The 18,536-nt window shown below is 59.6% G+C and overlaps 1 protein-coding gene across 1 annotated transcript in view; it reads left to right on the top strand.

The window, feature by feature from the left end:
* GMDS (GDP-mannose 4,6-dehydratase) overlaps positions 1 to 17,988 on the top strand; it is a 421,085-nt gene extending 403,097 nt beyond the window's left edge. The window contains exons 10-11 of the mRNA XM_052648543.1: positions 16,744 to 16,812; positions 16,930 to 17,988. Coding sequence (XP_052504503.1) covers positions 16,744 to 16,812; positions 16,930 to 16,992 — 132 coding nt within the window. The 3' untranslated portion in view covers positions 16,993 to 17,988. The remainder of the gene's footprint in view (positions 1 to 16,743; positions 16,813 to 16,929) is intronic.
* Positions 17,989 to 18,536: the final 548 nt, after the last annotated feature.

Raw genomic sequence — 18,536 nt, 5'->3', positions numbered from 1 at the left:
CAGGACGGGTCGGGGCGGGGACTGCGCCACCCACCTAGTGGGGCCTGGCCCAGGGCTGGACGGCACCTCTGCTTCAGGGGATGCCCGCTGACAGAGCCGTGCTCACCCACGGCACCCCGCGCCTGTGGCCCCCAGGAGACTCAGCACAGAGTGCAGGCTGGACAGACCGCTCCCTCCCCAGGGGCCCTGGCCGGACACGGACATGTGACTCTGACCAGGCCCTGATACACATGGGCAGACAGAACGCCCTCGGGCCACACGAGCAGGCATCAGCTTCCCCTTCATTCTAGCTTTGTGTTTAAAATATTAAGGGCTTTCAACCTTAAAAGAAAGCTAATATAAATATTTTACTTAAATAGGGAAATTCTTCACTTAAAAGGATCCACACACATCTGTCAGTTGAACATGAAATAGTGCGGTGAGCAGCCTTAGAACCGGGAAAGGAGAACCAGGGTGTGTGTGCCGGTCCTGCGCCTTGTTTAGCTCAGTGGCCAGGCTCGCGGTGCCCCCGGCCTTGAGCTGGACCCTGGGGACACAAGGCTCGAGGCTCAGGCACCACCTGGAGCCCTGGCTCAGGTGTGCCAGCTTCTGAAGGATAAAGGCAACTTAGTGATTCTGGATAGAAGTGGTTTGTTCATTTCTAAATTGGGTACCGATGGAGTTTTTGTGGTTAAGTAGGTGTAAACTTTGCCATGGTATAGCCTTTTTCAAGTGTGGAGTCCTGTGGCCTGAACTACCTTCCCAGCCATCACCTCTGTGCTTCTAGAACCCCTTCCTCGCCCAGGACTGACACCCAGTCCCCACTAGGTGATCACTTGCCACTGCCCCGCCGCCGCCCCTGAAGCCCGCGCCCCCAGCTTCTGTCCCCGTGAACGTGACTCCACGAGGGGCCGCACGTGCGTGGAGTCGGGTAGTGTTTGCCCTTCTGTGTCCGGCTCACTCCTCTGAGCACAGTGTCCAGAGTCCGTGCACGCTGTATCCCGGGCCAGGACTCCCGCCCTCTCAGACTCAGCGAAGTCCCGCCCTCTGCATGGACCACATGTTGCCTATCCACCACCCTTCAGTGGACATTGGGGCTGCTTCCACCTTCTGCCTGTTCTGAGTGATGCGTCTGCGAACGTGGGTGTGCAAGTGTCCGTTCAAGACGCTGCTTTCAGTTCTTCTGGATGGACACCCAGAAGTGGAAGTAGAATCTCTGGGTCCTGTATAGAGTCTGTTATTTTTTAAGGCGTCTCCTTGCCGTTCTCCACAGCGCCTGCCCCATTTCACACTCGCACCAGCAGGGCGTGGGGTCCGGTTTCCCCACGTCCTTGCCAGCCCTTGCCATTCTCTGTTGTTGTGTGTGTTTGTTTTTGATGTAACTGTCTGAACGGGAGTGAAGCAGCGCCCCGTGTGGTTTTGACTTGTGTTTCCATACCTTAGCGATGCTGAGCATCTTCCCACTTGCTCGTTGCCCGTCTGTGTGTCTTCTTTGAAGAATCGTCTCTGCAAGCCCTCTGCCCGCTTTTCAGTCGGGGAGTTTGGTCTGCTGTTGCTGCGTTGTGGGGGTTCTGAGTTCCTTCCGGGCGTGAGCCCTTTCTCAGACGCATAGTTTGCAAATGTCTTCTCCGTTGCAGTAGCTGGTGTCTTCACCCTGTTCATTGTGTCCTTTGAGATCCGGAAGTTTTACATTTTGACGTCGTCCAGTTTATCTGGTCTTGCCTTTGTTGCTTCTGCTTTTGGCGTCATGTCCGAGGAACTGTTGCCATATCCAGCGTCGCAAATCTTCCCCCTGATGGTTTCTTCCAGCCATCGTGACCATGTGTGCAGCGGGTTCTCTCTGAGGTCTGAGTTCCATTGCATTGGTTTATTCATCTATCTTTATTCCAGAACCACACAGCTCAGACTACCATAGCCTCAGTAGTAAGTCTTGAAATCAGGAAGTGTGACACTCCCAACTTAGTTCTTCTCTTTAAAGAGTCCTTTGTCTATTACCAGACCCTCGCGATTTCATATGAATTTAAGGGCAGATTCTTATTTCTACGGAAAAGAAACACTCCCTTGGGGTTCTAACAGGGGCTGCATTTAGCTGTGTAGGCGTCTTTGGTGGTATTTTCCTCTAAACATATTAAATCTTCCAATCCATGAACATGGGGTGTCTTTCCATATGTTTGTAGCTTTTGAAGTCCCGTTATAAACACAGCACCATCTTGGATCATAGAGCAAAGGAAAAATTCATCTTTTTTCCTAGAGTGGGCTAGAGCCAAGTTTGAATGATAAGCAAATTTTATGAATAAGTCAGAACTGAGATGGGAAGCAACACTGGCTGAGGGCATCAGTCAGGGTGATACCTCAAGGGTCAGAGGCGGGAACCATGTCTAAGCAGCTCTTGGACCCCAGGAGACTGACCTGAGCGCACAGGAGAGTCAGGGCAGCTGAAACCCGGTGGGTCTGTGCGCTGGAGGTGGACTAGATGGTTCGAGTGAGACACACAAGCCTGCGAGAGCGAGGGGGACGCTTAGACCAGGCAGGTGACCCGGGCAACTGTGGGAGGCGGTGTGTGTGTGTGTGTGTCTGTCTGTCTGTCTGTCTGTGCACCATCAACGCACAGGCAGGGACAGGCTGCGGGTGTGGACAGGAGGCCAGGCCGGCGATGGTGCAGCCCAGGGTCTCTGCTGACACGCGCTCGGGAGGAAGGGTGTGTGCAGCAACGTGCACGGGACAGGGACAAGGGTGGACATGGGCTCACGGGGCAGCCGGTCTGCCGGCCTGCTGACACCTGGTTGCATCCAGCCCCCCACCTCTCTCCGCTGAAGGCTAACCAGCAGGCCCCAGAGGTCCCCCCGGAATCGTGGGTGCTGAGTCAGGCCTGTGGCCCTAACTGAAGGCCCGAGTGTGTGCCCTTGGCTGGCATGGGCAGAGGCGGAGGCCCCTGCGCCCGGGGGGAGCCACGGGGACCCAGGGCCCAGGGGTGGAGCCCCCGGAGCTCCTCAGAGGGGCCTTCAGGAGGCCATCTCTCTGCCTGTCGGGCCCTCGCCTGCTTGGACTGGAAATGCCGGCGGGGTCGCGCGGGCAGCAGGGGTGGCCGTGCTCAGGAGCCCCCATCAGCCTGGTGTCCTGGGCCTGTCACCAGGCATCCTCCTCTACAGGACAGGGGTGAGCACAGATGCAGCGGGAACAGGCCAGGGTGATGTGGGCCACTGGCGTGCGGGGACAGGCTTGGGGCAGCCACTCCCACTGGACGGAGGAGCCCAGCACGGCCAGTGCCACTCAGACCCCCTCCCAGGGGAGCCCCGAGGGGCTGGGCCTGGATTTCACCCACAGAGGCCAGGCCAGCGGCTTCGGGCCCACCCTCCTGCCCACCCACCCACCCACCCCCACCCGCCGACCTGGCCCTGCCCCGGAGGGCATGCTCTCCAGAGACCATGCTCCCCGGAGGGCACGTCCCCCACTGGGTGTTTTCCTGTTCCGTTCACGCGTCCTGTCTTCCATCCTGACAAGACTGTGGCAGCTCTTTAAGGCATCTCTTTAAGAGACGGTGAGTCTGGTGAGCGTTTTCCTCCACTCGTGTGTTATCTGACTTGGTAGGTGAAATGCCAGGGCTGTGTTGGGGTCTCCAGAGCAGTCCTGGGTCTGCCTGGTCACGATGGCGGGGGCACAGCGCCCATGTCCTGGGGGCACCGGGAAGGGTCAGCGTTTCCAAGGGCCTCTTCCGTTTATAGGAAGAGACAGGAGTGTGTCACTGGGCGTGTCCTCGGCTCGGGAGGTGTCCTCGGAGGGACGCTGGGGAGCAGCTCGTCATGTGGGCGACCCCGGAGTCTGCAGCATGGGTCGGGGCGGATCCCTCAGCCTCAGTCCTCTCCGCACCCCCAAGGACCCTGGGGCCTGGGGGGCCACTGAAGAGCCAGCACCAGATGAGGACCCTTCCCTTAAGGTGGGGCAGGGTCCCAGGCCAGGAGACTGGCCAGAATGCCGGTTCCTGCTTTAAGGCTTTTGAGGGCTCTCTGAAAGATGAGCTGGGAAAACTCTTAGAAAACCCGCGTAAAGAAACAAGACGGCTTAGAGCTATTTTCTTAAAAAGCCATCAGGACCGTGACATCTCAGGGCCATCTTTGAAGCAACATAAATGTCTTTATAGGAAGGATACGAGAAACTTGCTTTCAGTCTAAGGAAGAGGTGGTTGGGAAGACTCCTGTGGGTCTGCGGCCCTGGCTGAGGCTCTCCCTGGGTCTGGATCCCCGGCCTGACAGGGCAGGAGACATCCTCCGGCCTCTCGGGGAGGTGTGGAGAAGGGCAGGAGCCCCGGGCAGCCGCACCTGCTCTGGGGCAGCCTGGCGTCGTGGTGCAGGTCAGGAGTCATTCCTCCAGGATCGTAGTTGAAGGGCCATCTTATTAGGAAGGCCGAAACGCGGTGTTAACGGTGCTCCTGGAGTGTCTGATGCTGCTGGCCTAGCATGTTACATTTAGAGGCTGAGATGTCATCAGATATTCTGACCCCTGAGCTGACCTCTGAAACTGAGTTCTCCCATCTATTGGGAAGCGAATGGCGTGTCCTTGGGACCCGGGCTGAGCTGAGTCAGAGGACGAGGCTGCAAGCCCCGAGGAGCGTGCGCTTCTCTCCTGCCCTTGCTCCTGAGGGGGCATGGGGTCCTGACTCTGGGGCTGAGGGTGCACGCCTCCCGCGCCGGGGGGCCCAGCCCTGTAACCTGTGAGGAGAGGTGACCAGCCCCTGCACGTGTCATAGACAGGACTAAAAGCTGACACTTGAAGCAAGAATTGTAATTACATTTCGAGATTTTAAAAGGATGCCTTAAAGTTAGGGCACGATCTCTTTATTTCTGATTTTGTACAGTGTTGCCTTTACAGCCTTTAGCCGTGAATTTAGAGCAGTGAATTAGGAGAACTCTGAGAAGACGGTCCATGTCTTAGGTCCTCCCTCAGCAGGGAAATTCAGCACAGAGGCAGCAGCCAGTGTGTTCTGCAATCTGTCTACACATAGGCCTATAAAATGCAGCTGCTTTACGAAAACACTTTCATTTAAAATTGTTAATAGTTACGGTGTTTTATCATTTGGGAGTGGTAATTAGCTCAATGACCCATGAATTAAAGTATTACCAAACTAAAGGTTCTGATGATTCTCTGTGCAACAGCTTTGCATTTTCACTGAGGAGGCAATAAAGGATCAAGGAAAATCCAACTGTATTTTCTTACCAGGTGTCCAAAACTTCACTGTAACAGCAAGGCACGCGGGTTATCAGAGCTGATGCTTGCTGTGGATTTCTCCCGTATAAAGTCAGTACCGTGGTGCCGCTGGCTGCAAGGTTAGACTGTACCTCACGGAGCAGCTCTGCACAGAAACACAAGACAACCCATAGCACCTCCCAGTGCTGTGCGCTGCTCAGCAGTCAGCCTGAACACGTGAGCCGCTCAGAAGCCCCACGCCGCAGAGAGAGGTCTTCCGCGCTCAGGGTGGGCGCCGTGATGCGCGGGAGGGTAGAGACGTGAGGGTCCCCTCGGAACAAGCACCGCTTAGGTCGTCCCTTCTAAAGAACAATCCTGGGAAAACCTACCAGGAGAGGTGACCAGCCCCGAGCCGTCGCCTGCATTTCAGCGCTCCGGGCCTGTTCTCATCAAGTCAGGGGCGAGTGGGGTCAGTCTTGCAGGCAGCTTCCCCTGGGCAGTCGCTGGGGGCAGCACTCATTCAAGGCTGCGGTCGGGGCTGGGACGGACAGACTGCCTTTCCCTGGGGGAGGCCAAAGGCGCTGCAGCCCCACACTCCCAGGGTTCTGTGGGGGCGCGTCCTGGTGCTCAGGGTGGGTGGGGTAGGTCCGGATGGAGAGCTGAGCCCTCTAAGGGGGAGGGCTTGCCCTGCCCTCCGCGGCCTGAAGTGGGACAGCTGATCTTCAGGACTCAGCCCTGACACCCCAGCTGCAGAGCCCTGCCGGTCCCCTGACCCCCCCACCCCTGATGGTCCCCACCAGCAACCCCATGAGTGACCCCAGGTGCTGGCTTGCGTGCCAGCGTCCCGGCCACTCCGTGCGCCCCGTGTCTACCGCTGAGCCTCAGCCGCAGGGGTGTTCCCACCCCAGGCCCTTCACCCCCCGGGACGCCGGCTCGAAGCTGCCTGTGTTCCCGCCCACACAGACGGAGGGGCCCCAGTGCCGCTCCGACCCCCTGCGAGCAGCCCAAGCTGGGAGTTTCCTGCCCCAGCTCTGCAAGCGAGGCCAGCCCCGCGCCCGCCCGACCTTCCTCTGCCGGCCCTGGGGGGTCGGGCAGCACTTTTCGGTCAGGAACTCAAGCTGGGTAGGGGGAGGTCACTGGCAGTGGTGAGTCAGGGCAGCTCCACTTGCCCAGAGGCCCCTCTGCAGGCTGACAGCTCAGAGCCAGGCTGAGCACCTCTGACCTCTCCTGTCCGAGGCCGCACGGGGCCCCAGCCTCCGGGGAACCTCTTCATGGTCCCGCTCAGTCGCCCATGATCCTGAGAAGAGTCCGAGCTACACTCGGGGGGAAGCAGCAAAACCGGCGAGAGCAGAGCCCCCCCGTCTGTCCTCCCAAACCCCAGAGACTCAGGACCTTCAGAGGAGGCATCGCTGGGCCAAGGCGGGCCGCGGTCTGTGCCGACAGGTGGTGTGGGCTTGCTGTGGCCGGAGTCCTGGACCACCACCCCAGCCCCCGAGAGGCTCTCGCCCGCCTCTGCCCCCAGGTCTGTTTGCAGACACGTCAGAGGAGATGCGGCTCCTGCCCGGAGATCTGACCCAGTTAGTGCACAGGAGCAACACTCGGAGGTCGGACATTCGTGCAGGAGGAGGCCGGCCCCTGGCTTCCTGGACGCTTCCGAGCACCTCTTGGCCCCTTGGTTACTGAGGATGACGGCTCGTCTTAGACGGGGTGCACACTCTGGGAACATGATTCTGTGCACAGCGGGGTCCCGGGAGGGGCCTGTGGGGTCACGTGACCCAGGTGGTGCCCACCGCCCTGTGATCCGCGATTTCTCCTGTGTGGGCACAGCTGGCATTTCTAAATGACTCTCACAGGCACTGAAGCACTCAGGGAAGCTGGCAGAGGGCGACACAGGCTCCTGTTTTCTCTCGGCCGCGGGTGGCACGCAGCTCGGACCCCAGCCTCAGCGGCGACAGACACTCTGGCTGCAAACAGCCTCTGCCGGGATTGCAGGATAGCCAGCCACACTTGGAATTGCCTCCAAAGCTTCCATCAAAGTCAGCCTGAGTATTTTCCACTGCGTTTTCCTGAAAGGATGTTATGAGTTTCTAGATGTTTGGTAGCTGGCGATAAATCAGGCTTTTATGATGTCATGTGAAAGGTCCCCCCCCCTTCCTCCTGCTGTAGCCGCAGGCTGAGAGGACGTGTCGGCCGGATGCGTGGACGCCGCTGGCTTAACCCTCTGCGCGCTTGGGCTGGGCACAGCGAGGCTGCCTGCCGGTGGGGCGTGGATGGTGCTGCGGGCCTGCCTCCCTCCTGGGGTGAACCAGCCCTCCTCCACCCAGAGTCTGGCGTCAAGTCAAGACTCAGAACAAGCCAGTGTGTCCCTTGGAGCCACAGAGGCGATCGCAGGTGATTTTGCAAAAGCCGTCTTATGGAAGAGCCTCTGTGTCGTCATGAAAAGGAGACGTGTCCTTGAAAAAGAGGCGCTATCTGAAGTCAGGGCGTACCGATAAAGCGCGACTCTGGAACTTCACTGGTAGCACCCTGGGCTCACATGCCAGCTCTGAAAGCAGTGGAAAGCGCTCGCTGGAGTGGCCCCCACGGGTGTTCTCCCCGAATCCCACCCCCACCTCCACCCCGTCCCTGGCGAGTCTTCTGTCTGCCCTCCCCTGGGAGCGGGTCATGTCCACCGCCTCCCTCCACCCAGCATCCTCAGCACGCCCCCCAGGCCCGGCCGCCACCGTCTCCGGTCATCTGTGTGCCCACCGTCCCCCCGCCTCCCCACTCTCCTGCCGCTCCCGGTGAGGTCGGAGAAACCAGCAAGCTTGTGCTTAGAGCCCCCGGCGCCCCGAGGAGCGCAAAACTCTGAACTCCGCTGGAGGCTGATCAAGGCCACAAATCTTGAAGTGGAGCCGGCCGGCGGAGCTTTACATCACACCCTCACAGAGAGCTGGGGCAAAAACGGTCAAACTCGAGCAGGTCGCGGTGCTGTGTCCCCTCCTCTCAAGAGCTTCTGGCAGAAGAGGGGCCCCTGGTCCAGGAGAGGGCCACTGTGTCCTCGCTGGGCCAGGGGAGGGTCAGCCCTTCCTTCCTCACCCCCACAGCGGGTGCTGGCGCAGTGCTGGGCCCTGCCCTCTGCCCGGCAGGCCCGGGAGGTGATGTGAGCTGCCCACCCATGGGGCACAGTCCTGACTCTGCAGGGCGGTTGTCCAGACCTCGGCCCCTAAGAGTGGCCAGATGTCCCCAGGCTGAGAGACGCAAGCACAGCAGACACTGGCAGACGTTAAGAGGGAAGGAGAGGGTGGTGGGAGTCTCCAGGGGAGAAGAGCTCACTCACCCTTGTGAGACAGCCAGAAGTCAACCCCATACTCACTTCCAAAAATCACTTGGGCATCAGAAAAGCGGACTTTGAAACTACAGCACGCTGAGGCGGCCAGTTCATAACTGGCCGCTGGCCTGCACGCCCTCTAAGGGACCTTCAGGGACCACTGAATGCCCCACATGGCCACGCGGCTTTGCTTCTGAGGGCCTGGGCCCCACGGTGGGAGCTCCCCAGAGGCCAGGGTGTCGCCAGCTCCTCTGTGCTCTGCCCCCCGGACACGCTGTGCAGACTCTGGGGCCGTCTCTCTGACCCCGAGACCCAAGGGCTCTGTGTGTGCTTCTCTCTTCATCAAATCACTGAGAACATCACCACTCCAAGAAGGAGCCCCCACTGTTCTTCAAGCCCCCCTCCTCCTAGGCCTCTGCCCTGCGCCCCCCATGGCTTACTCACACATCCCGCCCCCTTGACTGGCCCTCCTGCTGACCCCGAAGCTCAGGACAAGGCTTCCTCATGACCACTGCTGCGCCCCCAGCGTCCGAGACAGTAAAGGTTTGGGAACAGCCAACAGCGTGTGAGATGGTTACAATAATTGGGGGGAATTAAATATAAAATCGGTTACCATCATTCACACATTATGATCTAAAGATAGAAGTTTGGTTGGGATGCACGTCAAAGTGACAGATGTATAGAAGCAAAGCCGTGAGACAAGCTCGAGGGCGGCAGCGCCACCCCTGACGCCACCGCGGGAGGCTGGGAGCACCGCCGTCCCCGCCGAGGTGCTGACAGGCGGCCTGCTGCTTTCGTGAGCTGTGGCCACCCAGGATCCTGACCCTTGCGCAGCCTCGCCTGGCGGGCGGTGTTCTCCCCGCTTCACAGACTGAAACCCTGAGGCTCAGGGATGTTGAGGGACTCCCCCAGGGCCACACGGCTCCGAGGCTGAGCCGCAGAGGCAGCCGGGTCTCCCCAGGGGTTTGTGCGCAGTCAGGTCTGAGGAGCTTTCACTCTTGAGATACAAGGTGTGTGCGGCAAAATGCACAGATCCGAAGGGGGCGGACCGGCGCTTTGGCGAGCGCACACCTTCTGTACCGCCGCCCTCCCCGCCCACCGCCGGCCCTCGGTGGCGTTCCCAGCACCTCCAGTTCCGTTGCTGGGACAGAACCTCCCACGCAGTGGACCGTGAGCGTGATTCTGGCCATCTGGTCACCTGGCACCACAGCACGCTGTTGGTCCTGCTGTTCAGCTTCGTCAGTGTTGCTCAGAGCGCTCTGCCCCTCAGACGACTGTCCACAGAGCACATTCTTGCCATGTTTTCTGGACGGGCTCATCCTGCTGAGGGCCCTGCATCTTCCGGTCCAGTGCCCGACCCCCAGGGGCCTTCATGACGCTCGTCAAGTTGTCGGGTTTAAGCGTCTCTGTGGCCGTGTTTGGGGAGGGCTTCTATTTCTCTTAAAAAGACAGAAAAGGAGAGACCGCAGGTAACTGGGCAGCGTGGCTGCCTCTCAACTGGTAAACCTGCCGCTGCCGGGAAAGCAAAGGAACGGGCAGCCGGAGACCCGACGTCCGTCCCCATGCACGCCTTCCACCACGCCTCTCAGAAACCTTACTAACAAGCGTCGGAGCAGTTGTCCTAAGCTCTCCTCAACTAAGAGACTCCCCAGAGAAACAGCCGAAAAGCAGGAGTGTGGATGTGGTCCGTGGCTGGGCGAGGCCCAGCATTTCTTCGGAAGCCATCGAGGGAACACACCCTGGCCTGAGTGCCATGCCGTTTCTGCTGGGGGTGAGAAGGAGGGGGCGGGAGGGTTACGTGAGCGGGGTTCCTTGAAATCGAGTAGGTTGATGTGCTCTTCGGATTGAGAAAACCCAAAGGAAGAACCTCCTATCCGTGTTCTAGGTGCACCCCTGTGTCCACAATATTCATTAATGCCGTGCTGTGCTCAGGTGCTAAGTCGTGGCTGATTCTTTGCGACCCCATGGACTGTTGCCCACCAGGCAGGAATCCTGGAGTGGGTTGCCACGCCCTCCTCCAGGGGACCTTCCAGGCCCAGGGATCAAACCCATCTCTCTCATGCCTCCTGCAACAGCAGGCAGCTTCTTTCCCCCTCGCGCCACCTGAGAAGCCCATATGTGTTAGTGCTGATCGGGGGCGTGGAGGGGGCGGGTGTCTAGGGCCCAGTAGGTCCCCTCACAACAGGGAAGGAAACGGCCTTCCTCTGCGGGTGCGGGTCCCTGGTGGCCGGCCTCGGCCTGCTTGCTGAGGGGTGCCCCAACCCTGCGTCAGAACACAGAGCCAGCCTTCGACCCCCGGGTGCTTGTCAGGTGCTTCCGTGCCCAGGAAAGGGGCCTCCTGAAGCAGATCCAGGATCTCCTGAGTTGCGTTTTGATCGTCTCAAGGTTTAATTGGCTTGTGTACGTGCGGCACTCGGAGGGTAGAAGGGCCTCAATGGCGGAGGCAGAGCCGACCAGCCGCGTGCTCCAGGGGCCACCAGCCAACAGCGCCACAGCCCCTCTAATCGTCCACTTAAAGGCGCTTTATCTCCTTTCTGCGGGCTTTGTGTCACCTCCTACCAGCCTGGGTAATCTTCACACCCTCGACCCGGTTATTAACAGTAACCAGTCATTTCCGACAAAGACGCTGCTGGCTTTGAAGCCTGGGATGTGCTGAGCTCACCGACAATCTTATCTCCCTCTCGTGAACCAGCCCTATGTTGCCACCTCCAGCGGCCCCACCTCCGCCGCTCAGAGTGATCGTCAGGGAGGGCGTCAGGGTCCAGAGGCTCCCACGGCAGGACTGACCGAGCTCTGCTGGGGCTGTCAGCCCTGGTAGCACCTCGGATCCCGGAGGACAGCCAACAGAGAAGGGAGCGGGCCCGGGGCGGGGAGGAGGCACCTCGCCAGGGCTTGCGCGGCCATGCTCACCCCACCTCACCAGCGCTTTCAGAGCAACCTGGGCGCAGACAGCTTCTGGGCACAGCTTCCAGAAAGTGGGTTCAGGGGCTTCCCTGGGGGCGCGGTGGTAGAGGGGCCTCCTGCCGAAGCAGGAGGTGTGGGTTCAATCCCCGGGTCGGGGAGATCCCGCCACGTGTCACAGAGCAGCTAAGCCTGCACGCCACAATGGAGCCCATGCTCTGCGCCAGGGGATGCCTCCACCACAGTTAGAGGGCAGGCCCTGCACCCCAGCGAGGACCAGCACAGCTGAAAATAGGAGAGAAACCGGGCACAGGCTGAGCCTGGGTGAGCCAGGCCCGGAGGCGGGTGGGCTGGCCTCTCTGGGGCCCACTCCTCTGCCCTGGGAAGGCATGCGACTGTGAGGGGGCGCCCGGGGCTGGCATCGGGGACAGAAGCCACCCTGGGTACCGGGCATGTGTCCACTCCATGAGGAGAGGGCCCCCCTCCTCACCTCAGCCTGAAAGGACTTTCTCTACATTTGCTCAAGCTCTGTTTCAAAGGAACTTGGTGTGTTTCATCCCGTATTCCCCTGTAACAATCGTCTGTCGGCCTCTCCCCTCCGTCCTAACCACGTTTCTCTTTCTGCTAACTGCATCTTCAAAATACAAACGAAAATAGACATCTCTACGTAGGCTGCACTATAAATGCTGTTAATTGGGTTCTCCATTTATAAAGCGAATACTTTTTCTGTTTACCACCAGAGGCTTTATTTACAAATTTAGAAGTGGACGTGTCAGGAAGTCCCTGTTCTCATTCATTTTTCCAGAAATCTCTGCGTGCTGGGTAGATGTCTTCACCCATGTCTGGGGTGCACCTGGAGGTAGCCTTGCAGGCCTGGGTTTGGTAGCTCTCAGGAGCTCATTCCAAACGACAAATCCTGGTTCCCACCCTGGAAGCTTCCTGGGGACCCGCTCAGGCGCCGCCTCCCCCCCCCCCCAGCCCTGGGGCTGGGACTGCCTGTCCCGAGGCCCCGCCCGCAGTCCCCAGCAGAGGTGCCGGTGTCTCTGGGCGGCCGCTCTCTCTGCCCCACCGGCCGCCCTGTATCTCCAGGGTCAGAGGTGGCAGGGCGGTGCTGAGGACTGGATTTCCCCGCGGGAGAGCCCAGCATTGTTCAGGGCCCGACGGCAGCCCGCTGACGGACTGCCCCTCTGAGGCCGCTTCCTGAGCAGACCAGACGCCTCTCCTCCTCTCTTATCAGCCCTGTCGTTAGAGGGGAGGCCAGGCTTCAGCCCTGGGGGTGAGCAGAGCTCCCTGCGCTGCGCTCCCCACCTCTCTGGGACGGGTCACAGCTAAGGACGGGAGAGCAGGAGGCGCTGAACCTGCCCCCGGGAGGCAGGCTCTCCTGCGGGCTTCCTGAGGGAAGGTCCTGCTTGGCCCTTTTCCTCGTTCCCGCTGACTCTCCAGCTGCACGTCTCCAGCCCGGACTGGGCCAGCGCGGCCCGTTGCTGTTGTCCTGAGCAGTTCCGTCTTTCTAAAAAGGAGCATTTCCCCGAGAGGAAGGCGTTAGCATCGAGTTACAGGAGGAGCCAGATTCAGTGGCATTCTTTTATTCCCTGGGAGCCGCAGCCATTCCTCAGTTCTGCTTTTTTAAGCAAAGTGGAAGGAAGCTGCTCAATGTGGAGCGGTCCCCACGCTCGGCTCTTAGGCCCTGGAAGGTGGCTCAGCCTCAGTGGTCCAGGTTGTCTGGGCCCCTTCTCAGTCGCAGGCTGGAGCCCAGCCCTTCCTCTGCACGCTGTGGCGTCTAACAGCCTCCTGCCCAAAGAGCGCCCACCCTTAGCTGTTTCTCCACCTAAACGGATGCCCTTCGGAAAGCCTACAGACAGCCCTGTTAAGGAGACACACCACTTGAAAATAAAATAGATGTTAACTTTCATATGAAAAATCTTCCTAATGTAACTTCAGTGAAAGAGCAAGAGGAAAGAAACGAGAGTATGTGATGGACTCTGCCTGACGGCTTCCCCGGGTGATCTTCAGGGAAGTGGGTGGGCAGCCAAGGGCTTACTGTGCTGAATAATGACCGGAGCACAGGGGAAAGGAGGGAGGCCACCCGCTGGAGGTGGGTCCTCATCCTGGCAGAGAAGAGACGCCCCCCGGGTGCGGAGAGCGGCCTGGTGAGGTGGTGGCCGGCAGCGCAGGCCTGCTCTCCCAGCTCTGTGCTGACTGCTGGGGGCTCAGGAACTGGCCTAATGACTTTTCCAGGATCTGGCCTGGCCTTTTATCACTTCACTGTAACAAGGACAGAAACCAGGAAAGCCAGAAAAATTACTGCAGCAAAACATGCTTCCTACCTGCGTCGATTTGCCACTCTGCCCACGGGCACTCAGGCCCTAGGCCTCCAGGCTGGACCCGGCCGTCGGAGGACGAGCCCTGAAGGTGGCCCCGGAGTCTGCGGACCCGGAAGAGCCGGGGCGTCTGCACACGGGCGTCTGTGCCGCCCCGCCGCTGGGACCCGCTCAGCCAACCCTAATTGAATCTGACAAGAATAAATCACAGGCTGAAACTGCAGTGCTCACCTAAGGAGCAGCCGTGGAAACTGGAGGACACCCAGAGCGGAGCTCAGGAAACGTGGTCTTCACGTAGAAATGCCTCACATTCTTCCCAGAGCGGTCCTGTCTCCCTTCTAAAGGGAAGGCCAGACCACCCAGCACACAGCGTGCATTTGGGAAACTGTGCATAAAATCATCACGTCCCTTCAACTCCAGCCGCTGCTGTCAGACTAAGGCTTCAAGCCTGTAAATAAAGGAGGAGCTGAACTGTCAGAAGAGAAGCAGAGAGCAGGACACACGGCTGGCAACCCGCCTGTCCTCAGAGCCGCTCCCACGCGAGTGGGGAGCGTTTGGGCTGGGAAGGACGCTGGGCCGGCCCCCGGCCCGGGCCCCACACTCCCTCCCCACTGGCCAGCCTCGTGTACCCCAGCCCGGGCCCCAAACCTTGGGGCCCAGCTGTTTACCTTTTCTGTAACGGACTCACTGGAGACAAGCAGGAAAGCCCCTCAAGAGGGGCTGAGTATAAAACAAGCCGGGTGTCCCTGTCTTCCCTAGAAGGGGCCGGTCTAGGTGTCGGCTCGGACACAGCAGCTGGCGTCCAGAGCCGACGTTTTGTTTTAATGGAACCTCATCCTTTTCCTTCACAAGATCTCTCAGTCTAATTAAATTTCAGGGAGACAGCGCCTTGGCAGAGGCGAAAGCTAGCTGCTGGGCTGGAATGTGGGAGCTGGGCTCAGAACTGCATTGGGAAGCTTTACTGGTGCGTCTCTGGTTTCAATGAGACCCTTGCACGGTAGCACGTCTGTTTCTGAGCTTTTGAAAGCCATTTTTCTCCTTCCTTAATTGTAGTTCCCTACTTGTTTTTAGATCAGGAGCTGCTTGTAGAAAAATACAGGAATCAGAGCTACAATGCCGAGCGCCCTTCCCGAGCCTCCTGCAGCCAGGCGAAGTGGCACGGGGCTCGGGGCCCTGCACCCTCACAGAGCTGGCGGCGTGGCAGGTGCGGGACCAGGACCTACGGCGGCCTGCCCCCTCCTCCCGCAGCCGAGCCTGACCGCTGTGGGGCCTGGGGCTCTGCTTTACAGCTCCCGCTGGGGACACAGACAGAACGCGTGTCTTTGTGTGACTCTCTTCTCCAGCAGAAGTAGCCTCGAAGTCTAGACACGTTTACTCGGGGAGAGGAGAGAAAAATAAATTCACTCGTTTTCCCGCATTTATTTCCGGCTCCATGTAGCACTGTGTTAAATTGCTGATCAGTAATATCTGCCCCTACTTTTCCTGAGGACTCTGCACATGGACTTTCAGGGCCAGCAGAAGTAACTTGTTTGACTTTTATTAACGCTGGAGGCCAGGGCAGCCCTTCAGTGGAGCCCTTTGGGAGCTTGCTTGAGTCCAGCCTGAATGTGGGGCTGGGTGTTGGAGAGGCGCTGGAAGGGCCATGCTGGCAGACGGTGCAGACGTGGGGCCAGGCCGCCCCTGCGTCTGCCTGTGTGGATCCACCTTCCAGAGCCTGAGTTGACTGACGTGGGGCAGAAACGTTTCAGCTGCATCTTGAGCATCCGTTAGGCTCCTCGCTGTGGTGGTTTGAGGCTGTCCTTCAGTACTCCGTGTGGCTGGGAGAATGTCTTCCCTGGGGCGTGGGGTGCTCACGCAGCCTGGTCTGTTTCAGAGCCCCTCTCTCTCCTTTTTCTTCCCTCTCTCTCTTCTCCCTCCTTCTGCCCTCACTTTCTTTTTGGAAGCATCTTGAAATTCTCATTTCTCATCCTCCCATCCATCAGTCGTGGGCAGGGGGGCTCCGCTGGGCCGGGTGGGTGGGCCCTCTCCACTCTCCCCCGGTTCCCATTCCAGGCAGTCCAAGCAAGGCAACCCGGAGGTTCTCAGCCCCTCCCCGTCCAGGGAGGCCCAGCAGGGACCGGTTGAGTCATCGTGTCCTCTTTTATGTGTTTTTATATTTTGATAAGACCCTGTCAGCTGGGGAGAGAAACTCACCACTGAGCAAATGAGCTGCAGTGGGACCGGGGGCAGGGAAGGGGCAGTGGAGCCGGGGCCCTGGGTTGGGGGAGTTGGGGCTGGGGGCGGGGAGAAGAAGCCCTTAGATTAGCAGTTCCGAGGAAGGGAGGGACCCACAGAATACCCTGGACCTCAGCTCTGAGGGCGGCAGTGGGGGTCAGTAAAGAGGGGGTGGCTCAGAGGCCAGTTCCTGCAGGTCAGGTGTTGGGCGAGGAGCTGTGAGAGCAGGGAGAGGGAGCTGGGGCAAGCAGGGGAGGGAAGGGAGGGGTCAGGAGGGAGGGGAGAGGGAGGGGGAGGGGAGGGGAGAGGGAGGGGGAGGGGAGGGGAGAGGGAGGGGGAGGGGAGGGGAGAGGGAGGGGGAGGGGAGAGGGAGGGGGAGGGGAGGGGAGAGGGAGGGGGGAGGGAGGGGGAGGGGAGGGGGGAGGGAGGGGGAGGGGAGGGGGGAGGGGAGGGGGAGGGGAGAGGGAGGGGAGGGGGAGGGGAGGGGGAGGGGAGAGGGAGGGGAGAGGGAGGGGAGGGGGAGGGGGAGGGGGAGGGGGAGGGGAGAGGGAGGGGCGGGGGAAGGGAGGGAAGGGGCTTGGCTGGGGAGGGGAAGGGGCTTGGCTGGGAGTGGGGAGGAGAGAGGAGCCGGGAAGCAAGCACCATGGGGGGCGGGCGAGGGGGGGGCGTCCCCTCTCCTCCGAGAGGCCCACAAGGCCCTCAGAGTGCGTCCCCGGGGCGGGACTCGGGGCTGCGGCGGGGACCCGCCCAGCTGCGCCTGCAGGAGCCGTGGGGCCGCGGGTGACCGGGCCGAGGCCGCCACCGCCTGCCCGACCGTGCGCCCGGTTCCGCCCGCAGGACTTTCTGCAGGGAGACTGCTCCAAAGCCAGGCAGAAGCTCAGCTGGAAGCCTCGGGTCGCCTTTGATGTGAGTCTCCGGGGCGGGAGGGGCCCCGGGGGTGGGGGGTTCTGGGGGGCCGGGGTGGGCGAGGAGGGCCCGGGGACCGGAGGCCGGGGCTCCCCCTGACCCACGCCCTGCCCGCAGGAGCTGGTTCGAGAGATGGTGGAGGCCGACGTGGAGCTCATGAGGACCAACCCCAACGCCTGAGCGCCCGGCTGCGCCGCGCCGGGACCCAAGCTGGCCGAGGTTTGCGGCAGGCGGGAAGGGCCCGGCCGATTCCCTTTCCTTCTTCGATCGGTTTTGGAGTCAGATGTTTTAATCACTTACTCGCTTCACTTGAAATTATATCCCAGACAACTGAAATTGTGGGGCTTTCAAATGGTTTTTCTCTTTTCTTATTAAAATGAGCCTTTCTCTTAATCAGCATTAACACAGTCCCTGTGGATACTGTCTCAAAGTTATAAAAGCATCAACTGTAAGGACCCCAAACAAAAAGTCACCCAAATCCATGCCTTGGAGTGGTCTCGGGCCTGAGCCTGCCCGGCCGCACGCCCTCCGGAGTCTGAGCGGCGACACTGCCGTCCCCTCCTGGTGACAATAAGCCGCTCTGTGCAGCCGGTCTGGAAACCCAGGTCCTGCAGAAAGGCGGCATTCACAGCAGCTCTGGTCTACAGCTATAATTAGAACCCACAGGGCTCCCACCATCTCAAAAGAAGGCTTGAGAAACAGGGAGGGTTAGAAGAAACTTGAAGGAAGGTAAATATTGCTGGAACATTCCAGGCCAGGCCCCTGGGTGACCCAGAGGTCTCTGAGCCCATGCCTTTGCTTGTGGTCTAGAGTCTTACACACACTACTTATTTCCAACCTCCTCTCAGTACTAGATCACTTTTTAAATCTAATTTTTATTTAGTCGTTCAACCAGTTTATATTTAGTGCCTAATGTATGCCAGACACCGTGCACGTGAGCCACACGAGGTTAATCAGAAATCCAGTTTCGCTGAGAGCATCATTTAGCGGCCTGGCTTTCACGGTGTGTGCTCCTGAGACGTGAACATCGCGTCTGTACAGCGTCAGGCAGGTGGACACGCGTGTGGATTCACCCGCACCAGCAAGCGTCCGCGTACAGGTGGAGCCTCTGCCTGAGAGGCCGTGTTTTGCCCCAGAACAAATTGGGTCAGGACTCCTCTCCCCCTCACTCCCCCTCCAAGGAAAATAAAATAAAACTTTACAGCAAATGGAATTCCAGCCTTTGCACATGCTTGTGAGTGGGGCTGAACTACTGCTGAATGTCTTCGCAAGCAGGTTTATGATCTGGGGAGGACCTGGGCTCCAGGCTGGTGGCTGGAGAGAGGGCTCTTTGTGTGGCTGCTCCAGTTGTGAGAGCCTGCTGGCCTGGGGCAGCCTGGCTCCCATGGAGCAGAACCGGGGGCCAGAGCCGGCCCACCCGGGTCTTGGGCTCGGGAGCTGCCCCAGGACGGGCCTTCTCCCAATCGGGACGCTGCTAATTGGAAACAGATGGTCCCCGGAAAGCTGGGCCTCCAAGACTAGGCAGGCTGGTGGGCACACACACACACTCACACATACAAACACAAATACACACACCAACAAACATGCCAGCTCTCACACACACACACAATGCAAACTCGCTGTCACAAACACACACTTAAACGTCTCCCAAACACACACCTTCACACACGTTGCCCTTGGCCTGGATGCGGTGGGCAGACCCCTCCTCCTCTTCCTCTGACCCC

This window comes from Budorcas taxicolor, chromosome 11 (genome assembly GCF_023091745.1).
Source record: "Budorcas taxicolor isolate Tak-1 chromosome 11, Takin1.1, whole genome shotgun sequence".
NCBI classification, from domain to species: Eukaryota; Metazoa; Chordata; class Mammalia; order Artiodactyla; family Bovidae; genus Budorcas; species Budorcas taxicolor.
The sequence above is the reverse complement of the archived record's forward strand: the minus strand, read 5'-3'. Positions and strand labels throughout refer to the sequence as shown.